General features: G+C 48.2%; 2 protein-coding genes across 2 annotated transcripts in view; both read left to right on the top strand.

Moving 5' to 3' along the window:
* The window catches only part of LOC138734342 (zinc finger protein 585A-like), a 352271-nt gene that overhangs the window by 139674 nt on the left and 191172 nt on the right, over nt 1–21425 (top strand). The window lies entirely within an intron of this gene.
* Nucleotides 11648–21357, top strand: LOC138734353 (butyrophilin subfamily 1 member A1-like). Its single transcript, XM_069881963.1, has 11 exons — nt 11648–11783; nt 12461–12565; nt 12979–13326; nt 13935–14216; nt 15321–15428; nt 16940–16960; nt 17347–17367; nt 18315–18335; nt 18618–18638; nt 19375–19407; nt 20058–21357. Exons 1-11 carry the CDS (start codon nt 11705–11707, stop codon nt 20708–20710), a joined length of 1692 nt encoding a protein of 563 aa, XP_069738064.1. The 5' UTR covers nt 11648–11704; the 3' UTR covers nt 20711–21357.

Below are 21425 nucleotides of genomic sequence, written 5' to 3'. Positions count from 1 at the left end.
GAAAAAAGGTTTTAAAAGCAAAGTAAGATAAATAGGGGAGAAACAAAGCGTTTAAAAAGCAAAGTAAGAAATAAAATTAAAGAAAAAAAGGGGAGAAATAAATGTTTAAAAAGCAAAGCAAGAAATAGAAAATAAAGCAAAAAGTTAAATAAAAAATAAAGTTACAAAAATTAAATAAAAAATAAAGTTGAAAAATTAAATAAAAATAAAGTAAAAAAATTAAAGTAAAAAAGTTTAAAAATTATATAAAAAATAAAGTAAAAAATAAATAAGAAATAAAGGAAAAAATAAGTAAAAATGAAGTCAAATAATAAATAAATTTTAAAAATTAAATAAAAAAGTTTAAAAATTAAATAAAAATTAAAGTAAGAAGCCTTTTAAAAAAAGAAGAAATGAAACTTTTGAATCCAAACTAAGAAATAAAAAATAAAACTAAAAATTAAATAAAAAATAAAGTAAGAAGCATTTAAAAAGAAAAAAACAAAGTACGAAATGAAACTTTCGACCCCAAACTAGGAAATCAAACTTAAACCAACCCAAATTCAGAAAGAAAAAAAGAAAAAAAAACAAAATAAACCTTTTTTTTTTTTTTTTTGCGGTCCGCGTGATTTTTTTTTTTTTTTAAAATTACAAAGGCTTTTTTTTTCCAAGGAAAAAAAGGGTCAACACCACCCCCCTCCCAAATTTTGATCTCCCCCCCCCCCTCAGCTCAGACCCCCCCCCCCCTCCCCCCCATCCCCCTTGGGGTCCCCCCCGACCCCCCGGGACCTGCGGAGGCGTCGCGGCCATCGCGGGGCAGCCCGGCGGGTCCCTGCGCTCCCGCCCCCCCGGGGAGGAGCCACCGACCCCCCCCAGACCCCCCTGACCCCCCCCTTGCTCCCCCCTTCTCCCTTTTTTATCTTCCCAATTCCATCCCCCTTTTCTCCCCTTTTTTCCCAATTTTCCCCAATTTCCCACCTTTTTATCACAATGTCCCCCCTTTTTTCTCAATTGCCCCCTTTTTTCTCAATTTCCCCCCTATTTTCGCAATTTCCCACCTTTTTATTTTTATTTTTATCACAATGTCCCCCCTTTTTTCTCAATTCCCCCCTTTTTTCTCAATTTCCCCCCATTTTCGCAGTTTCCCTCCTTTTTATTTTTATTTTTATCACAATTCCCCCCTTTTTTCTCAATTCCCCCCTTTTTTCTCGATCTCCCCCCTTTTTTCTCAATTTCCCCCCTTTTTTCTCAATTTCCCCCCTTTTTTCTCAATTTCCCCCCTTTTTTCTCAATTTCTCCCCTTTTTTTCTCAATTTCCCACCTTTTTATCACAATTTCCCCCTTTTTTCTCAATTTCTCCCCTTTTTTCTCTATTTCCCCCCTTTTTTCTCAATTTCTCCCCTTTTTTCTCAATTTCCCACCTTTTTTTCTCAATTTCCCCCCTTTTTTCTCAATTTCTCCCCTTTTTCCCCCAATTTCCCACCTTTTTTCCCCTGATTCCCCCTCTTTTTTCCCCATTTCCCCTCTTTTTTTCACAATCCCCCCCTTTTCTCCCAATTCCATCCTCTTTTTCCCACAATTCCCCCCTTTTTTCCCAATTTCCTCCCTTTTTCCCCAATTTCCCCTTTTTCCACAATTTCCCACCTTTTTTCCCAGTTTCCCACCTTTTATTCCCAATTTCCCCCCTTTTTTCTGATTTCCCACATTTTTTCCCAATTTCCCCCCTTTTAATCACAATTTCTCCTTTTTTTCCATGATTTCCCACCTTTTTCCCCAATTACCCACCTTTTATTCCAAATTTTCCCCCTTTCTTCCCCAATTCCCCCATCTTTTCCCCAATTTCCCCCCTATATTCCCCAATTTCCCCCCTTTTTCCCCGATTTCCCCTCTTTTTTCCCAGATTCCCCCTTTTTTCCCTATTTCCCCCCTTTTTTCCCCAATTTCCCCCCTTTTTTCCCTATTTCCCACCTTTTTTCCCTATTTCCCACATTTTTTCCCCTATTTCCCCCTTGTTTCCCCCCAATTTCCCCCCTTTTCCCCCAATTTCCCCCCTTTTTTCCCCTTTCCCCCCTTTTTTCCCCTATTTCCCCCCTTTTTTCCCCGATTTCCCACATTTTTTCCCCCATTTCCCACATTTTTCCCCTATTTCCCCCTTTTTCCCCTGATTTCCCCCCTTTTTTCCCCTTTCCCCCCTTTTTTCCCCTATTTCCCCCCTTTTTTCCCCTATTTCCCCCCTTTTTTCCCCAATTTCCCCCCTTTTTTCCCTATTTCCCACCTTTTTTCCCGATTTCCCACATTTTTTCCCCTATTTCCCCCTTGTTTCCCCCCAATTTCCCCCCTTTTCCCCCAATTTCCCCCCTTTTTTCCCCTTTCCCCCCTTTTTTCCCCTATTTCCCCCCTTTTTTCCCCGATTTCCCACATTTTTCCCCAATTTCCCACATTTTTCCCCTATTTCCCCCTTTTTCCCCTGATTTCCCCCCTTTTTTCCCCTTTCCCCCCTTTTTTCCCCTATTTCCCCCCTTTTTTCCCCGATTTCCCCCCTTTTTTCCCTATTCCCCCCTTTTTTCCCTATTTCCCCCCTTTTTCCCCAATTTCCCCCCTTTTTCCCCAATTTCCCCCCTTTTTTCCCCAATTTCCTCCCTTTTTTCCCGGATTTCCCCCCCTTTTCCCCCATTTCCCCCCTTTTTCCCATCCCCTTCCAGCCCTGAGGTCCTTCCCACCTCTCCAAACCCTCCCTGGACACGGAAAACGGGATTTTTGGGACGTTCCTCCCCTCCGAGATCGCCCCGTTTCCCTCGGGAACCCTCCGGATGCTCCATGGGAAGGAGGCTTTGGATCCCTAAGAGGAAGGTTTTGAGGTCCTGCCATGGGGAACCCTCCCCGATCTCCAAAAACATCTCAGGAGGCTTCTCCAAGTGAGGAGAAAACCATCCTTGGACACCTTGGAGACTTTTCCTGGAATCCAGAGCTTGACCCAGAGGAGGTTGACCCCACATCATCCTCATCCTTCAGGATTTTCCATGGGAATCAACCCCCATCCTGCTCTCCACCACGAAGCCTTGGTGAACCTCAACCTGCTGGTGGCCACCAAGCTTCCACGGTGGCTTCTTCCCCCACCTTGGGAGCCCCTCGAGGAGGTTTTTGGGGTCTCAAGCCAAGATTCCTTGGGATCTCAGCAGCCCTGGGGTTGGGATGAGGTGGGAAGGTCCCTGGGCTCCAGCCCCTGGAGGGTCCAGCCCCCAGCCTGGATCTTCCATCAAGGTCCATCAGGGTCCATCAAGGTCCACAAATCAGGTGGTTTGCACCCCAAAACCTGCTGCTTTCACCCCAAAATTGCTGCTTTGAACCCCAAAATTGCTGCTTTCACCCTAAAACCAGCTGCTTTGAACCCCAAACCTCCTGCTTTGGACCCCAAAACTGCTGCTTTCACCCCAAAACTGCTGCTTTGGACCCCAAATCTGCTGCTTTCACCCCAAAATAGCTGCTTTTTGTGCCAAAATCACAACTTTTCACCCCAAAAGTAGGTGCTTTCACCCCAAAAGTGCTACTTTGCACCCCAAAACTGCTGCTTTCACCCCAAAATTGCTGCTTTGCACCCCAAAACTGCTGCTTTGCACCCCAAAATTGCTACTTTGCACTCCCAAACTGCTGGTTTGAACCCCAAAACTGCTGCTTTTACTCCAAACCTGCTGCTTTGCACCCCAAAACAAGCTGGTTTGCACCCCAAAACTGCTGCTTTCACCCCAAAACAAGCTGCTTTGACCCCAAAACTGCTGCTTTGAACCCCAAATCTGCTGCTTTCACCCCAAAACAAGCTGCTTTGAACCCCCAAACTGCTGCTTTGGACCCCAAACCTGCTGCTTTCACCCCAAAATAGCTGCTTTTCGTGCCAAAATCACAACTTTTCACCCCAAAAGTAGGTGCTTTCACCCCAAAAGTGCTACTTTGCACCGCAAAACTGCTGCTTTCGCCCCAAAACTGCTGCTTTCACCCCAAAACTGCTGCTTTCCACCCCAAAATTGCTGCTTTGCACCCCAAAACTGCTGCTTTCATCCCAAACCTGCTGCTTTGCACCCCAAAACAAGCTGGTTTGCACCCCAAAACTGCTGCTTTCACCCCAAAACCAGCTGCTTTGACCCCAAAACTGTTGATTTTCACCCCAAAACTGCTGCTTTCACCCCAAAACAAGCTGCTTTGCTCCCCAAAACTGCTGCTTTCACCCCAAAACAAACTCCTTTGAACCCCCAAACTGCTGCTTTGCACCCCAAAATTGCTGCTTTCACCCCAACACTGCTGCTTTGCACCCCAAAACTGCTACTTTACACCCCCAAACTGCTGGTTTGAACCCCAAAACTGCTGCTTTCACCCCAAAATAGCTGCTTTGCACCCAAAATTAAGTGGTTTGCACCCCAAAACCTGCTGCTTTCACCCCAAAATTGCTGCTTTGAACCCCAAAATTGCTGCTTTCACCCCAAAACCGCTGCTTTCACCCCAAAACAAGCTGCTTTGAACCCCCAAACTGCTGCTTTGGACCCCAAACCTGCTGCTTTCACCCCAAAATAGCTGCTTTTCACACAAAAATCGCTGCTTTTCACCCCAAAACTGCTGCTTTGAACCCCAAAATTGCTTATTTGCACCTAAAACTGCTGCTTTGCACCCCAAAACTGGGTGCTTTCACCCCAAAATTGCTGCTTTGCACCCTAAAACTGCTGCTTTGCACCCCAAAACTGCAGCTTTCACCCCAAAATTGCTACTTTGCACCCCCAAACTGCTGGTTTGAACCCCAAAACTGCTGCTTTCACCCCAAAACCAGCTGCTTTGAACCCCAAACCTCCTGCTTTAACCCCAAAACTGCTGCTTTGAACCCCAAAACTGCTGCTTTCACCCCAAAACAAACTCCTTTGAACCCCCAAACTGCTGCTTTGCACCCCAAAACTACTGCTTTCACCCCAAAACTGCTGCTTTGCACCCCAAAATTGCTACTTTGCACCCCCAAACTGCTGGTTTGAACCCCAAAACTGCTGCTTTTACTCCAAACCTGCTGCTTTGCACCCCAAAACAAGCTGGTTTGCACCCCAAAACTGCTGCTTTCACCCCAAAACCAGCTGCTTTGCACCCCAAAACTGCTGCTTTCACCCCAAAACTGCTGCTTTGCACCCCAAAACTGCTGCTTTCACCCCAAAACAAACTCCTTTGAACCCCCAAACTGCTGCTTTGGACCCCAAACCTGCTGCTTTCACCCCAAAATAGCTGCTTTTCTTGCCAAAATCACAACTTTTCACCCCAAAACTAGGTGCTTTCACCCCAAAACTGCTACTTTGCACCCCCAAACTGCTGCTTTGCGCCCCAAAACTGCTGCTTTCACCCCAAAACCAGCTGCTTTGGACCCCAAAATCTGCTGCTTTCACCCCAAAATTGCTGCTTTGAACCCCAAAATTGCTGCTTTGCACCCAAAATTAGGTGGTTTGCCCCCCAAAACCTGCTGCTTTCACCCCAAAACTGCTGCTTTCACCCCAAAATAGCTGCTTTGCACCCAAAATTAAGTGGTTTGCACCCCAAAACCTGCTGCTTTCACCCCAAAATTGCTGCTTTGAACCCCAAAATTGCTGCTTTCACCCCAAAACAAGCTGCTTTGAACCCCCAAACTGCTGCTTTGGACCCCAAACCTGCTGCTTTCACCCCAAAACTGCTGCTTTCACCCCAACACTGCTGCTTTGCACCCCAAAACTGCTACTTTACACCCCCAAACTGCTGGTTTGAACCCCAAAACTGCTGCTTTGAACCCCAAAATTGCTTATTTGCACCTAAAACTGCTGCTTTGCACCCCAAAACTGGGTGCTTTCACCCCAAAATTTATGCTTTGCACCCTAAAACTGCTGCTTTGCACCCCAAAACTGCAGCTTTCACCCCAAAATTGCTACTTTGCACCCCCAAACTGCTGGTTTGAACCCCAAAACTGCTGCTTTTACTCCAAACCTGCTGCTTTGCACCCCAAAACAAGCTGGTTTGCACCCCAAAACTGCTGCTTTCACCCCAAAACCAGCTGCTTTGAACCCCAAAACTGCTGCTTTCACCCCAAAATTGCTGCTTTGCACCCCAAAACTGCAGCTTTCACCCCAAAATTGCTACTTTGCACTCCCAAACTGCTGGTTTGAACCCCAAAACTGCTGCTTTCATCCCAAACCTGCTGCTTTGCACCCCAAAACTGCTGCTTTCACCCCAAAACCAGCTGCTTTGAACCCCAAAACTGCTGCTTTCACCCCAAAACAAGCTGCTTTGACCCCAAAACTGCTGCTTTGAACCCCAAATCTGCTGCTTTCACCCCAAAACAAGCTGCTTTGAACCCCCAAACTGCTTCTTTGGACCCCAAACGTGCTGCTTTCACCCCAAAATAGCTGCTTTTCGTGCCAAAATCACAACTTTTCACCCCAAAAGTAGGTGCTTTCACCCCAAAAGTGCTACTTTGCACCCTAAAACTGCTGCTTTGCGCCCCAAAACTGCTGCTTTCACCCCAAAACCAGCTGCTTTGGACCCCAAAATCTGCTGCTTTCACCCCAAAACTGCTGCTTTCACCCCAAAATAGCTGCTTTGCACCCAAAATTAAGTGGTTTGCACCCCAAAACCTGCTGCTTTCACCCCAAAATTGCTGCTTTGAACCCCAAAGTTGCTGCTTTCACCCCAAAACCGCTGCTTTCACCCCAAAACAAGCTGCTTTGAACCCCCAAACTGCTGCTTTGGACCCCAAACCTGCTGCTTTCACCCCAAAATAGCTGCTTTTCACCCCATAACAAGCTGCTTTGCACCCCAAAACTGCTGCTTTCACCCCAAAACCAGCTGCTTTGACCCCAAAACTGCTGATTTTCACCCCAAAACTGCTGCTTTCACCCCAAATCAAAGTGCTTTGAACCCCCAAACTGCTGCTTTGGACCCCAAACCTGCTGCTTTCACCCCAAACCTGCTGCTTTTCACACCAAAATTCCTGCTTTTCACCCCATAACAAGCTGCTTTGCACCCCAAAACTGCTGCTTTCACCCCAAAACTGCTGCTTTGAACCCCAAATCTGCTGCTTTCACCCCAAAACAAGCTGCTTTGAACCCCCAAACTGCTGCTTTGGACCCCAAACCTGCTGCTTTCACCCCAAAATAGCTGCTTTTTGTGCCAAAATCACAACTTTTCACCCCAAAAGTAGGTGCTTTCACCCCAAAAGTGCTACTTTGCACCCCAAAACTGCTGCTTTCACCCCAAAATTGCTGCTTTGCACCCCAAAACTGCTGCTTTGCACCCCAAAATTGCTACTTTGCACTCCCAAACTGCTGGTTTGAACCCCAAAACTGCTGCTTTCATCCCAAACCTGCTGCTTTGCACCCCAAAACAAGCTGGTTTGCACCCCAAAACTGCTGCTTTCACCCCAAAACCAGCTGCTTTGACCCCAAACCTCCTGCTTTAACCCTCAAACTGCTGCTTTCACCCCAAAACTGCTGCTTTGAACCCCCAAACTGCTTCTTTGGACCCCAAACCTGCTGCTTTCACCCCAAAATAGCTGCTTTTTGTGCCAAAATCACAACTTTTCACCCCAAAAGTAGGTGCTTTCACCCCAAAAGTGCTACTTTGCACCGCAAAACTGCTGCTTTCACCCCAAAACTGCTGCTTTCACCCCAAAATTGCTGCTTTGCACCCCAAAATTGCTGCTTTGCACCCCAAAACTGCTGCTTTCATCCCAAACCTGCTGCTTTGCACCCCAAAACAAGCTGGTTTGCACCCCAAAACTGCTGCTTTCACCCCAAAACCAGCTGCTTTGACCCCAAAACTGTTGATTTTCACCCCAAAACTGCTGCTTTCACCCCAAAACAAGCTGCTTTGCTCCCCAAAACTGCTGCTTTCACCCCAAAACAAACTCCTTTGAACCCCCAAACTGCTGCTTTGCACCCCAAAATTGCTGCTTTCACCCCAACACTGCTGCTTTGCACCCCAAAACTGCTACTTTACACCCCCAAACTGCTGGTTTGAACCCCAAAACTGCTGCTTTCACCCCAAAATAGCTGCTTTGCACCCAAAATTAAGTGGTTTGCACCCCAAAACCTGCTGCTTTCACCCCAAAATTGCTGCTTTGAACCCCAAAATTGCTGCTTTCACCCCAAAACCGCTGCTTTCACCCCAAAACAAGCTGCTTTGAACCCCCAAACTGCTGCTTTGGACCCCAAACCTGCTGCTTTCACCCCAAAATAGCTGCTTTTCACACAAAAATCGCTGCTTTTCACCCCAAAACTGCTGCTTTGAACCCCAAAATTGCTTATTTGCACCTAAAACTGCTGCTTTGCAACCCAAAACTGGGTGCTTTCACCCCAAAATTGCTGCTTTGCACCCTAAAACTGCTGCTTTGCACCCCAAAACTGCAGCTTTCACCCCAAAACTGCTGCTTTGCACCCCAAAATTGCTACTTTGCACCCCCAAACTGCTGGTTTGAACCCCAAAACTGCTGCTTTTACTCCAAACCTGCTGCTTTGCACCCCAAAACAAGCTGGTTTGCACCCCAAAACTGCTGCTTTCACCCCAAAACCAGCTGCTTTGCACCCCAAAACTGCTGCTTTCACCCCAAAACTGCTGCTTTGAACCCCAAAACTGCTGCTTTCACCCCAAAACAAACTCCTTTGAACCCCCAAACTGCTGCTTTGGACCCCAAACCTGCTGCTTTCACCCCAAAATAGCTGCTTTTCTTGCCAAAATCACAACTTTTCACCCCAAAACTAGGTGCTTTCACCCCAAAACTGCTACTTTGCACCCCCAAACTGCTGCTTTGCGCCCCAAAACTGCTGCTTTCACCCCAAAACCAGCTGCTTTGGACCCCAAAATCTGCTGCTTTCACCCCAAAATTGCTGCTTTGAACCCCAAAATTGCTGCTTTGCACCCAAAATTAGGTGGTTTGCCCCCCAAAACCTGCTGCTTTCACCCCAAAACTGCTGCTTTCACCCCAAAATAGCTGCTTTGCACCCAAAATTAAGTGGTTTGCACCCCAAAACCTGCTGCTTTCACCCCAAAATTGCTGCTTTGAACCCCAAAATTGCTGCTTTCACCCCAAAACAAGCTGCTTTGAACCCCCAAACTGCTGCTTTGGACCCCAAACCTGCTGCTTTCACCCCAAAACTGCTGCTTTCACCCCAACACTGCTGCTTTGCACCCCAAAACTGCTACTTTACACCCCCAAACTGCTGGTTTGAACCCCAAAACTGCTGCTTTGAACCCCAAAATTGCTTATTTGCACCTAAAACTGCTGCTTTGCACCCCAAAACTGGGTGCTTTCACCCCAAAATTTCTGCTTTGCACCCTAAAACTGCTGCTTTGCACCCCAAAACTGCAGCTTTCACCCCAAAATTGCTACTTTGCACCCCCAAACTGCTGGTTTGAACCCCAAAACTGCTGCTTTTACTCCAAACCTGCTGCTTTGCACCCCAAAACAAGCTGGTTTGCACCCCAAAACTGCTGCTTTCACCCCAAAACCAGCTGCTTTGAACCCCAAAACTGCTGCTTTCACCCCAAAATTGCTGCTTTGCACCCCAAAACTGCAGCTTTCACCCCAAAATTGCTACTTTGCACTCCCAAACTGCTGGTTTGAACCCCAAAACTGCTGCTTTCACCCCAAAATAGCTGCTTTGCACCCAAAATTAAGTGGTTTGCACCCCAAAACCTGCTGCTTTCACCCCAAAATTGCTGCTTTGAACCCCAAAGTTGCTGCTTTCACCCCAAAACCGCTGCTTTCACCCCAAAACAAGCTGCTTTGAACCCCCAAACTGCTGCTTTGGACCCCAAACCTGCTGCTTTCACCCCAAAATAGCTGCTTTTCACCCCATAACAAGCTGCTTTGCACCCCAAAACTGCTGCTTTCACCCCAAAACCAGCTGCTTTGACCCCAAAACTGCTGATTTTCACCCCAAAACTGCTGCTTTCATCCCAAACCTGCTGCTTTGCACCCCAAAACAAGCTGGTTTGCACCCCAAAACTGCTGCTTTCACCCCAAAACCAGCTGCTTTGACCCCAAACCTCCTGCTTTAACCCTCAAACTGCTGCTTTCACCCCAAAACTGCTGCTTTGAACCCCAAATCTGCTGCTTTCACCCCAAAACAAGCTGCTTTGAACCCCCAAACTGCTGCTTTGGACCCCAAACCTGCTGCTTTCACCCCAAAATAGCTGCTTTTTGTGCCAAAATCACAACTTTTCACCCCAAAAGTAGGTGCTTTCACCCCAAAAGTGCTACTTTGCACCCCAAAACTGCTGCTTTCACCCCAAAATTGCTGCTTTGCACCCCAAAACTGCTGCTTTGCACCCCAAAATTGCTACTTTGCACTCCCAAACTGCTGGTTTGAACCCCAAAACTGCTGCTTTCATCCCAAACCTGCTGCTTTGCACCCCAAAACAAGCTGGTTTGCACCCCAAAACTGCTGCTTTCACCCCAAAACCAGCTGCTTTGACCCCAAACCTCCTGCTTTAACCCTCAAACTGCTGCTTTCACCCCAAAACTGCTGCTTTGAACCCCAAATCTGCTGCTTTCACCCCAAAACAAGCTGCTTTGAACCCCCAAACTGCTTCTTTGGACCCCAAACCTGCTGCTTTCACCCCAAAATAGCTGCTTTTTGTGCCAAAATCACAACTTTTCACCCCAAAACTAGGTGCTTTCACCCCAAAACCAGCTGCTTTGACCCCAAAACTGCTGATTTTCACCCCAAAACCGCTGCTTTCACCCCAAATCAAAGTGCTTTGAACCCCCAAACTGCTGCTTTGGACCCCAAACCTGCTGCTTTCACCCCAAAATAGCTGCTTTTCACACCAAAATTCCTGCTTTTCACCCCATAACAAGCTGCTTTGCACCCCAAAACTGCTGCTTTCACCCCAAAACTGCTTTCAACCCCCAAATCAGCTGCTTTTTTCTCATAAACCATCATCTTCCTCATTTTTTTTTTTGCTCATAAAGCTGATAATTTCACCCATTTCGGGTAAATTCCCTTCCCCAGGGGTAGAAAACGAGGACGAAGAAAAGGTCCAAGGCGCTTCCACCCTCCTGGTTTTATTCCAACTCGGCTCCGTGAAACCAAAGACCCCGCAGAGGGGGAAAAAAAGAGGAAGAAAAATAGGAAGGAGGGAAAATAGATGGGAAAATGCAACTAAAGGTTTGGGTTTGGGGCAAAAAAAGATGAGAAATGACACAGCACGATGTTTATTCTTGGTTCAAGCTCCCAACCTCATCATCCACCCCAAGTCCACCAAGCGTTGGATGGATAGAGGTGTGGAATTCAAGCTGAGAACCTGATTTTATGGATTTTCCCCTCCTAAAAACCTCTTTTTCCCTCTTTTTCACACCAAACCCACCCCAGAAGTGGCTTCTGCCGCGTTCCTGGGCGGCGTCTTCTCCGTCCAAAGGGCAGAGACGGAGCTGTGACGCGCGTCGTTATCTGTTGAAGCTAAAACGAAGAGCTCGGGGAGGGTGGAATTATGAGTTTGGGGGTCAATAAAAGCTCAACCTGGGGCTCCGAGTGAAAATCCAAGAGTTTGAGGGACAGAAAATCAACCCCAGCTCCAGCTGGGACCACGCTGGATGGACGGACGGACACGTAGATGGACGGACGAGGCTCTTTGACCTCGAGAACTTTGGTCTCGTGACCTCGAGGACTTCGGCTCCACCTCCCGCTTCCCCGAAACCCTCAAGCAGGAAGAGGGGGAAGAACCCGGGGGGCGGATGTGGCGACGGGTTCCGACTTCTTCTACCTCCTCATCCCAACCAACCCTCACCGAGAAGCGATGCCACCTGCACCCTGGTAGGACCCGGATAACCATGAGGGGGATGGGATCGTGCAAGGAGGTCCCTCCACGAGGTCTTCGGAGACCTCCAGGCTCTGGAGACCCCGGCGCTGGGCTGGACGTGGAGGTTTTGGGGTGGTTTTAGGGGTTCTGGTGGTCCTTTTGGAGACTGGGGATGGTTAAACCCCATCCCACCTTCTCACTCCCCCCAATTTGACCTCACCCAGCGTCCCCGGTGCCCAAAAGACCCTAGTGGGGGTTCTTCTTGCTCTATTTTTCCTCAAACCCCATTAAAAATCCTCGAAGGAACAACACAACTTGGAAAAATGCCTCCTCCCACCCCAAATATTCTTCATTTTCCCCCTTTCTGGGAAGCCCTGAGCCCTCACGGAGCTGTAACAGGTTGTGGAGTCACCACCACGGGTGGGATTGTCCCATGGGTGTGTGGGAAAGGTCCGTGGAGGAGGAGGATCTCGGCCCTTGGAGGCTCCAAACCCTCCCTGGAGAGAGGCGCTTCCCACCCAGGGCTTGGTCCTGAGATCCCATGGTCCCATCCAACCTCCTTTCATGGTGCTTAGAGCTTCGTTCTCCAGGTTTTATATGGAAAAGCCTCCTCACATTGACGTTCTCCACTCAATTCTCACCTTGATATCAACTTAATCCATGTTTTTATTCTCTTTTCCTCTTTCCCCAGTGAAACGGGGTGAGAAGATGATGGTTTCCTCCTGCTCCCACCTCCTCCTCACCAGCTCCATCCTGATTTTCTTCTCTGGGTTCCACATCCACGAGCTGGACGGCGGTAAGGACCTCCAGAGCATCTTCCTCCACCCCATCCCTCCATAATTATGGATTTACCTCCTCTAGTCTCTTCACGTTCTGCAAATAGTGGGATCGGTGGGATAACGAGGAAGACCTGGGGGAGAAGAACCTGATCTAGAGGTGAAGGTTTGAGGATCCATGGATGAAGCTCAAGAGCTTGAAACCATCTAAAAAGCTCCCCAAATCCATATTCTGTGTCCTCCAAACCCATCTTCTCCCTCCAAGCCTTCTCCTCCAGCATTCCCGTAGCTTCTAGGTGGCTTCTCCAGGCTTGGTTGATGTTGGTGTGTCCAGGAACTCAACCAGAATCCTTAAAAAAACTCAATAAATACAATTTTTGGCGCAGTGGATGTTGCTGGAGAACCACTGGTGTCTTCTCCTCCCTTTCCACAGCCTCATTCAAGGTCCTGGGACCCGATCACCCCATCACGGCCGTGGTGGGAGAAGACGTCGTCCTGCCTTGCCACCTCCACCCGGGCTTGAACGCCGAGAAGATGGAGGTGAGGTGGTTTCGCTCCCGTTTCTCCGTCTACGTCCACCTCTACCAGGGCGGGAGGGACCATTTCTCCTCCCAGCTGCCCCAGTACCAGGAGAGGACCCAGTTTTTGAAGGACGGCGTCTCCGCCGGGAACGTCTCCTTGAGGATCCTCCGGACGCGGTTGAGCGACGAGGGGCAGTATCAGTGTCTCGTCAAGGACGGGGATTTCTACGAAGAAGCCACCGTGGAGCTGAAGGCAGCAGGTAAGGAACCAGGAGATGGGGTTGTCAACGAGGTGGACTTTCCATTGACCACGACTCGGAAGCCCCTTTGGATGTTTCTTGATGCTTCTCCATGTTTCTTGATGCTTCTTGATGCTTCTCATGACCTCAAATATCAGGATATTTGTTGCCCCTCACCAAACCCTAAAAACCTCATTTCACCACCATCCTCTAACCCAGAAGGAACCTCCTGGTTCCTCCAGGTCAACCACCTCAACCCTGGTTTCCGCTCCAGTTGACTTGCTCCAAACCTCCTCAGAAGTCACAGAAAACGCAGCCAAACCCCATGTGGACCTTTCCCTCTTAAGTTTGGAGACTCTAAACCATCCCAAGGTGCCACACGAGTAGATATGAACCCGGCACCACAGGTTTCCCACCTGGAGAACATCAGTTTGCAGCTTTCCGAGGGTTTCTGGTGTCCTAAACCCACCTAACCCCTCCCTGAACCCACCAGGTCCCACCTGGATGGAGTTGGCTTCATCTCAGGACCTTCCACCCGCCGCCACGGGTGATTCCATGATTCTATAAGAAGAGGAAGGATGGAGAGATAAACCCTCCAGGATGGTTGAGGTGGAATCTCCTGCTCCCAGTTTCAGGTTCCAGCCCCGTCCTCTCCGTCGAGGGTTACCAGGCTGGGGGGATCCGGCTCGGATGCCGAGGAACCGGGTGGTACCCGAAGCCGGAGGTTCTCTGGTGGGATTCCCGGCGCCACCGTCTCCCGTCCCTCTCCGACTCCGACTTCCAGGACCAGGATGGTTTGTTCGAGGTCAAGAAATCCATCGTCATCCAGAGAGACGCCGACCGGAACGTGTCCTGCTCCATCCGGAACACGCGGCTCCTCCAGGAGAAGGACGCGACCATCGACATCTCAGGTGGGACCCTACCCGGAGGCACCTTCTTGAGCCCAAAAATATCATAATAAAGGCTTTTCCCCCCCAATTTTCTGCTCCCGAGCGTGGTTGAAGGTATCTGAGGAGGCTTCCAGGTGGGAACGTCCAAGCAGGAGTGAGGATTGAGGAGAAACAGGCCCCAGGAATTCTCCAGAAGTTGATTTGGTGCCGTTTCCTTCAGAATCAGGGAAAAAAGGGAGCTCCCCAGTCACATGTTGCAAAAAATCTCAATGAAATTAAAGTTTTTAAAATCTTTATTTAAAAAAAATTGAATGAATCTCTATTTAAAACAAAAAAAATCTCTATTTAAAACAAAAAAACCCTCTATTTGAAACAAAAAAAAAATCTCTATTTGAAACAAAAAAAAAATCTCTATTTAAAACAAAAAAAATCTCTATTTAAAACAAAAAAAATCTCTATTTAAAACAAAAAAAATCTCTATTTAAAACAAAAATCTCATTTAAAATCTCTATTTAAAAATATCTCATTTAAAATCTTTATTTTAAAAAAGTCTCTATTTTAAAAAGTCTCTATTTTAAAAAGTCTCTATTTTAAAAAGTCTCTATTTTAAAAAGTCTCTTCTTCCAAAAAAAATCTCTATTTGAAAACAAAACCCAACCTTGACTTAAAAAAAACTATTTTAAAAAGTCTCTATTAAAAAAAAACTGTTTAAAAAGTCACTATTAAAAAAGTCTCTACTCCAAAAAAAAAAAAAAATTTTAAAAAAAATTCTATTTGAAAAAAATCTATTTTAAAAGTCTACTTCCAAAAAAAAATATCTCTATTTGAAAAAAATCCATATTTGGAAAAATCTTTATTTGAAACAAATCTCTATTTAAAATAAAATCTATTTTTAAAAGTCCATTTTAAAGAAAAATTTCTATTTTAAAAATTCTTATTTTTAAAGCCTCTATTACCCTTTATAAACCCATTCACATTGTAACAGTTCATCTTTAAATTTCAAAATATTCCATTAAAATTTTAACTTTCAATTTAAAATTTTCATTAAAATCTTAAATTTCAAAATTTTTTTTTTAAAATTTTGCTAAAATGGAAAATTTCACCTCGAATTTCAATTTGTTGCAGCCGTCGTCTTCCCGCGTGAGTCCCCGTGGATGGTTGCCCTGTTTGCCACCTTGGCCGCTGGCGTCGTTTCCTTCGTCGCCTTCATTCTTCTCGTCCTACGGCTACGAGGTGAGGAGCTTGGGGGCCACCAAGAAGGTGTTTGGGGCCACCAAGAGAGTTTGGGGCCACCAAGAGGGCGTTTGGGGCCACCAAGAGGGCGTTTTAGGGCAATCAAGGGAGTTTGGGGCCACCAAGAAGGCGTTTGGGGCCACCAAGAGGGAGTTTTAGGGCAATCAAGGGAGTTTGGGGCCACCAAGAGGGAGTTTGGGGCCACCAAGAAGGCGTTTTAGGGCAATCAAGGGAGTTTGGGGCCACCAAGAAGGCGTTTGGGGCCACCAAGAAGGCGTTTGGGGACAATCAAGGGAGTTTGGGGCCACCAAGAGGGCGTTTTAGGGCAATCAAGGGAGTTTGGGGCCACCAAGAGGGCGTTTTAGAGCAATCAAGGGAGTTTGGGGACAATCAAGGGAGTTTGGGGCCACCAAGAGGGAGTTTTAGGGCAATCAAGGGAGTTTGGGGCCACCAAGAAGGCATTTGGGGCCACCAAGAGGGAGTTTTAGGGCCATCAAGGGCGTTTGGGGCCACCAAGAGGGAGTTTTAGGGCAATCAAGGGAGTTTGGGGCCACCAAGAAGGCGTTTGGGGCCACCAAGAGGGAGTTTTAGGGCAATCAAGGGAGTTTGGGGCCACCAAGAGGGAGTTTGGGGCCACCAAGAGAGCATTTTAGGGCAATCAAGGGAGTTTGGGGCCACCAAGAGGGAGTTTTAGGGCAATCAAGGGAGTTTGGGGCCACCAAGAGGGAGTTTGGGGCCACTAAGAGGGAGTTTGGGGCCACCAAGAGAGCGTTTGGGGCCACCAAGAGAGCGTTTTAGGGCAATCAAGGGAGTTTGGGGCCACCAAGAAGGCGTTTGGGGGCAATCAAGGGAGTTTGGGGCCACCAAGAAGGCGTTTGGGGCCACCAAGAAGGCGTTTGGGGACAATCAAGGGAGTTTGGGGCCACCAAGAAGGTGTTTTAGGGCAATCAAGGGAGTTTGGGGCCACCAAGAGGGAGTTTTAGGGCAATCAAGGGAGTTTGGGGCCACCAAGAGGGAGTTTGGGGCCACCAAGAGGGAGTTTGGGGCCACCAAGAGAGCATTTTAGGGCAATCAAGGGAGTTTGGGGCCACCAAGAGGGAGTTTTAGGGCAATCAAGGGAGTTTGGGGCCACCAAGAGGGAGTTTGGGGCCACCAAGAGGGAGTTTTAGGGCAATCAAGGGAGTTTGGGGCCACCAAGAGAGCGTTTGGGGCCACCAAGAGAGCGTTTTAGGGCAATCAAGGGAGTTTGGGGCCACCAAGAGGGAGTTTTACGGCAATCAAGGGAGTTTGGGGCCACCAAGAGGGAGTCTGGGGCCACCAAGAGGGAGTCTGGGGCCACCAAGAGGGAGTTTTAGGGCAATCAAGGGAGTTTGGGGCCACCAAGAAGGCGTTTGGGGACAATCAAGGGAGTTTGGGGCCACCAAGAGGGAGTTTTGGGGCCACCAAGAGGGTGTTTGGTATGGGAGAAACCCTCCTCTGACCCCTCCAACTCTTCTCTCTCTCTCTCTCAGCCCAACAAGCCGTGGAACTCAGTAAGAAACGAGATTTTTCTCCTCTTCTATCCCCCAATTTTTTTTTCTGGTGGCCACGAGTTGGGTCTCAGCGCAACCATCTCCAGAATTTGCCTTCAAAAACCACGTTTTCTGTGAAATTTCCTACCAAAACCAGAAGAAACCGTAAAAAATTGGAAGAATTAGAGCTGGAAAGGCTTGAAAATGTCATGGAAATCATGAAAATTCACCTAAAAAATGCAAAAAAATGGGAAATTTCTTATTTTCCCTGATTTTTCCTCCTTTTTGAACCAAGTTTTGGTGTTGAACCTGAGCTTCTGGACCCTTCTCCACGCCCCAGGCCACCCATTTCTTCTCTACAAAAAAAGAGAAGGTCCCTTCATGGTGGTTTCTTCTTTGCTTTTCAGAGAAACGCGACGTTGAGATACGTGAGTGATGGTTTCATCCTGGGGTTCTTGACCCATGGAGGAGAAAGGGAGAAGGTTGGGAGGTGGAGGAGTTGGGTTGGCCAAGCAGGGACCCCCAAACCTCTTTATTATGTTGAGTTAACGAACCTCTGAGGAGATGGAGAAGCTTGGGGAGCATCTGCAGGATGGTGGAACTGTTGAGGTTGGAGAAGACTCCTCAGCTCATCCCAAAGTGTCGCATCCACAGGTTCTTCGAAGCCCTCCAAGGAGTTTCTCCTCCAATGGTCCACGATATCGTTGAGGTGGCTTTTGAGGAGACCTTGTTTTGGGGTCATAAAGCTTTGGAATGGTCAAAATAGGCTTGGAGGAATCAAATTTTGGGGTAATCGAGACAAACTCCCTTGGATTTGGAGGAAGAAAATTTGAATTAGTGTATTTCTCACCCAAAAAAAAAAAAAAAGAAGAAACTCCCAAAAATTCTTCTCTCCCAAGTTGAAATTTCTCACTTTGGTGGCAACGTGTCCATCATCCCATGAGAGAAGAACCAAAAAGCCTTTGGCTCTTTGATTTCTTCACCGTGAGGACGAGGAGGCTCTGGTCCAGGTTTCCTAGAGAAGTGGTGGCTTCTCCATCCCTGGAGCTCCTCAAGACCAGGTTGGATGGAGCTTGGAGCCTCCTGATCCATTGGGAGGTGGATCTGGATGAGCTTTGAGGTCTTCTCCAACCCACCCCACCCCATGATTCTCAACCACCACCAAAACCTCAGTTGGGATGAATCCATTTAGCACTTTTCCACTTCAAAAAAGTCCTTCGTGACCTTCCAACCTCAACCCATCCTTCCTGCAACTCAATCCCCTGCGTCCCAAGCAGGAGAAGGAGCAGAAGGTTCCTGGGGCACCAAATTTGGGTCTTTTAATGATGCCACCAATTTATTTCTCGCTTTAATTTGTGGGTTTTGATCCTTCCAGGAGAACGCGATGCGGAAATCGGTGAGTGACCCTTCGCTTCTCCCACCCGTGAAGGGTGGAGGAGACTTTATCCTTCATCCAGGTCCAGCTGAGGTTGATCCCAACCCCTTCCAGCCCTGGAGATGACCCAGATTTTATCCTCCAAACCCAATTTCCCTCCCATCTCCTTCCTCTTCCTCCTCCTTTTGGAGCTCTGGATCCAAGAGGACCTCCCAACGTCCCCTTGGGTCCAAGTAGGAGGTTCTGACCCCTAAAAATCACGTTTTTGATCAAAAAAACATGATTTTTTCTCTTCTTTTCCAGAGAAACACGTTGCTGAGCTGCGTAAGTTGGAGCCTCACACTGAGGTCCAGGAGTTGGTGGGGTGGGATGGACACGGCTTGGTTTTATTTCCAAGTTCTCCTCAAAAAAAAACACCTCCAGGGTCTTAAAAATGATGGATTTGGAGCCAAAAGGACCCGTTTGGGTGCATTTTATGGTGTCAAATCAATTAAATTGGGGTATGAGACCAAAACCACCTCCAGGGTCTTAAAAATGATGGATCTGGACCCAAAAGGACCCGTTTGGATGCATTTTATGCTATAAAATTGATTAAATTCCACCTCCAGGGTCTTCAAAAGATGAATTTTGACCCAAAAAACCCAATTTTGATGCATTTTATGGTGTAAAATAGATTAAATTTGGGTATAAGACCAAAACCACCTCCAGGGTCTTTAAAAATAATTAATTTGGACCCCAAAAGACCAATTTAGGTGCATTTTATGGTGTAAAATTGATTAAATTTTGGTATAAGACCAAAAACCACCTCCAGGGTCTTAAAAATTATTAATTTGGACCCAAAAAACCCAATTTTGGTGCATTATATGGTGTAAAATCCATTAAATTTGGGTTTAAGACCAAAACCACCTCCAGAGTCTTAAAAATTATGGATTTGGACCCAAAAAGAATCCATTTGGATGCATTTCATGGTGTAAAATCAATGAAATTTGGAGTATAAGACCAAGGAGATATGGGGCCACCACCCCAAGTAGAGGAACCACTCACGTCTCTTTGATTCCAGGATGGAGAAACATCATCGTCCCCGTGGAAGAAGGTACCTGGATTTCATCTTCTACCTCTCCGGGGTCTCCTCCGTGGCAGGGAGGGATAAATCGAGGGCTGGTCCTCCACCCCTCAACATCTCCGATGGGTTCTTGACTCCTTTTTCCTGCTAGATCAGGATTTTTCTCTCTTTTGGGGCCGTTCCCGAAGACCCCCAAGTCTTGACCCAAGGAAGTTGGTGGTAGAGTAGGGGATGATTCTCCTGGGAAGAGGGTTGAGGGGTGAGGAACCTCCTTGAACCTCAATCCAGGTGTTCCCCATGATGGATCATCCTGGTCCCACCCCAAGAGGCAGATCCAGATGTTTCATGAGGTTCTGAGCCCTCAAGGTGCCTCCAAAGAGGCAGATCCAGATGTTTCGTGAGGTTCTGAGCCCCCAAGGTGCCTCCAAAGAGGCAGATCCAGATGTTCCGCGAGGTTCTGAGCCCTCAAGGTGCCTCCAAAGAGGCAGATCCAGATGTTTCGCGAGGTTCTGAGCCCTCAAGGTGCCTCCAAAGAGGCAGATCCAGATGTTTCATGAGGTTCTGAGCCCTCGAGATGCCTCCAAAGCCACGTTTCTCCAAGAGGAACGATCTCAGGAGGGGTCTCAAAGCCCATCAAGGGTCTCCAAAGGGTCCCCGGTTGAGTTGTCCTCTCCTCCCAGTCCACGTCACGCTGGACGAAGACACCGCCCACCCCCAGCTGATCCTCTGGGCCGGTGGGACGAAGGTCCGACGCGGGGACACTCGCCGAGACGTGCCGGCCAATCCGGAGCGATACGACACCTACCACTGCGTCCTGGGCCACCAGGTCTTCTCCTGCAGGCGCCACTTCTGGGAGGTGGACGTGGGGACGGAAGAAGGAGGCGTCTGGGCCATGGGGGTGGCCAAGGAGACCATGAAGAGGAAGGGTTGGATCAACCCTGCTCCTCAAGATGGGATCTTGGCTCTTTTCTTCTGCGGCGGGAAGTTCTGGGCCTTGACCTCCCCGGACCACACGGCCTTGAACCCCACCAAGAAGCCTCAGGTGATCAGGATCTACCTGGACTTTGAGGAGCAGCAGGTGGCCTTCTTCAACGCCCACAACCAGGAGCTGCTCTTCACCTTCCCGCTGGCCCCGTTGGGCGGCGAGAAGATCCGACCCTGGTTCCGCGTGGGACCCATCGCGCAGCTCAGCTTGAAAGCACCTCCTCCACCTCCTCCACAGGTCTCCAGCGCAGAGGAGACCCTGCTCCGCTCGTGCTACCCCTGCAAGGTCTCCTTGAGGGCCACCAAGACCCACACGCGCCACGGGGCAGGAGCTGGAGATCCATTGTGATGACCACGAGGAGCCTTGATCGACACCCAAGGTTCTTCTGGAGAACATGGAGCCACCACAAAGTTCCAAGGTTCTTCTGGAGAACATGGAGCCACCACGAAGTTCCAAGGTTCTTCTGGAGAACATGGAGCCACCACGAAGTTCCAAGGTTCTTCTGGAGAACATGGAGCCACCACGAAGTTCCAAGGTTCTTCTGGAGAACATGGAGCCACCACGAAGTTCCAAGGTTCTTCTGGAGAACATGGAGCCACCACGAAGTTCCAAGGTTCTTCTGGAGAACATGGAGCCACCACGAAGTTCCAAGGTTCTTCTGGAGAACATGGAACCACCACAGCATTCCAAGACTTTTCTAGGAGATCCAGACCACCACGGGGTCCAAACCCACCTGAGATACATGAAGGAGAACCCTCCATGCCAAGATGGGTCTAAGAAGAAGGAGGATGGTGTCTCCACCAGGTTGGAAAAGACCCATCGGATCATCGAGTCCAACCATTCCCATCAAACCTGAAACCTGGAGTCCCACCAAAACTGACCAGGGGAGGTGGGGTGGTGGCCTCCGTTGGCTTTTCCTACAAGAAGGAATTCGTGGTGGTGGCTTCTTGAGGTCCAACCCCTTCTCCTGTATTTATAAAAGGTAGTTTTTTTCCATAAAATCTCTCCTCTAGATGTTCTTGGGGTGTTGGAGGGTCCAATCAAGGGTCTGGATCATCCAGCA

This window comes from Phaenicophaeus curvirostris, unplaced genomic scaffold (genome assembly GCF_032191515.1).
Source record: "Phaenicophaeus curvirostris isolate KB17595 unplaced genomic scaffold, BPBGC_Pcur_1.0 scaffold_73, whole genome shotgun sequence".
Taxonomy (NCBI): domain Eukaryota; kingdom Metazoa; phylum Chordata; class Aves; order Cuculiformes; family Cuculidae; genus Phaenicophaeus; species Phaenicophaeus curvirostris.
Note: the sequence above shows the minus strand (reverse complement) of the source record. Positions and strands in the feature narration are given on the sequence as shown.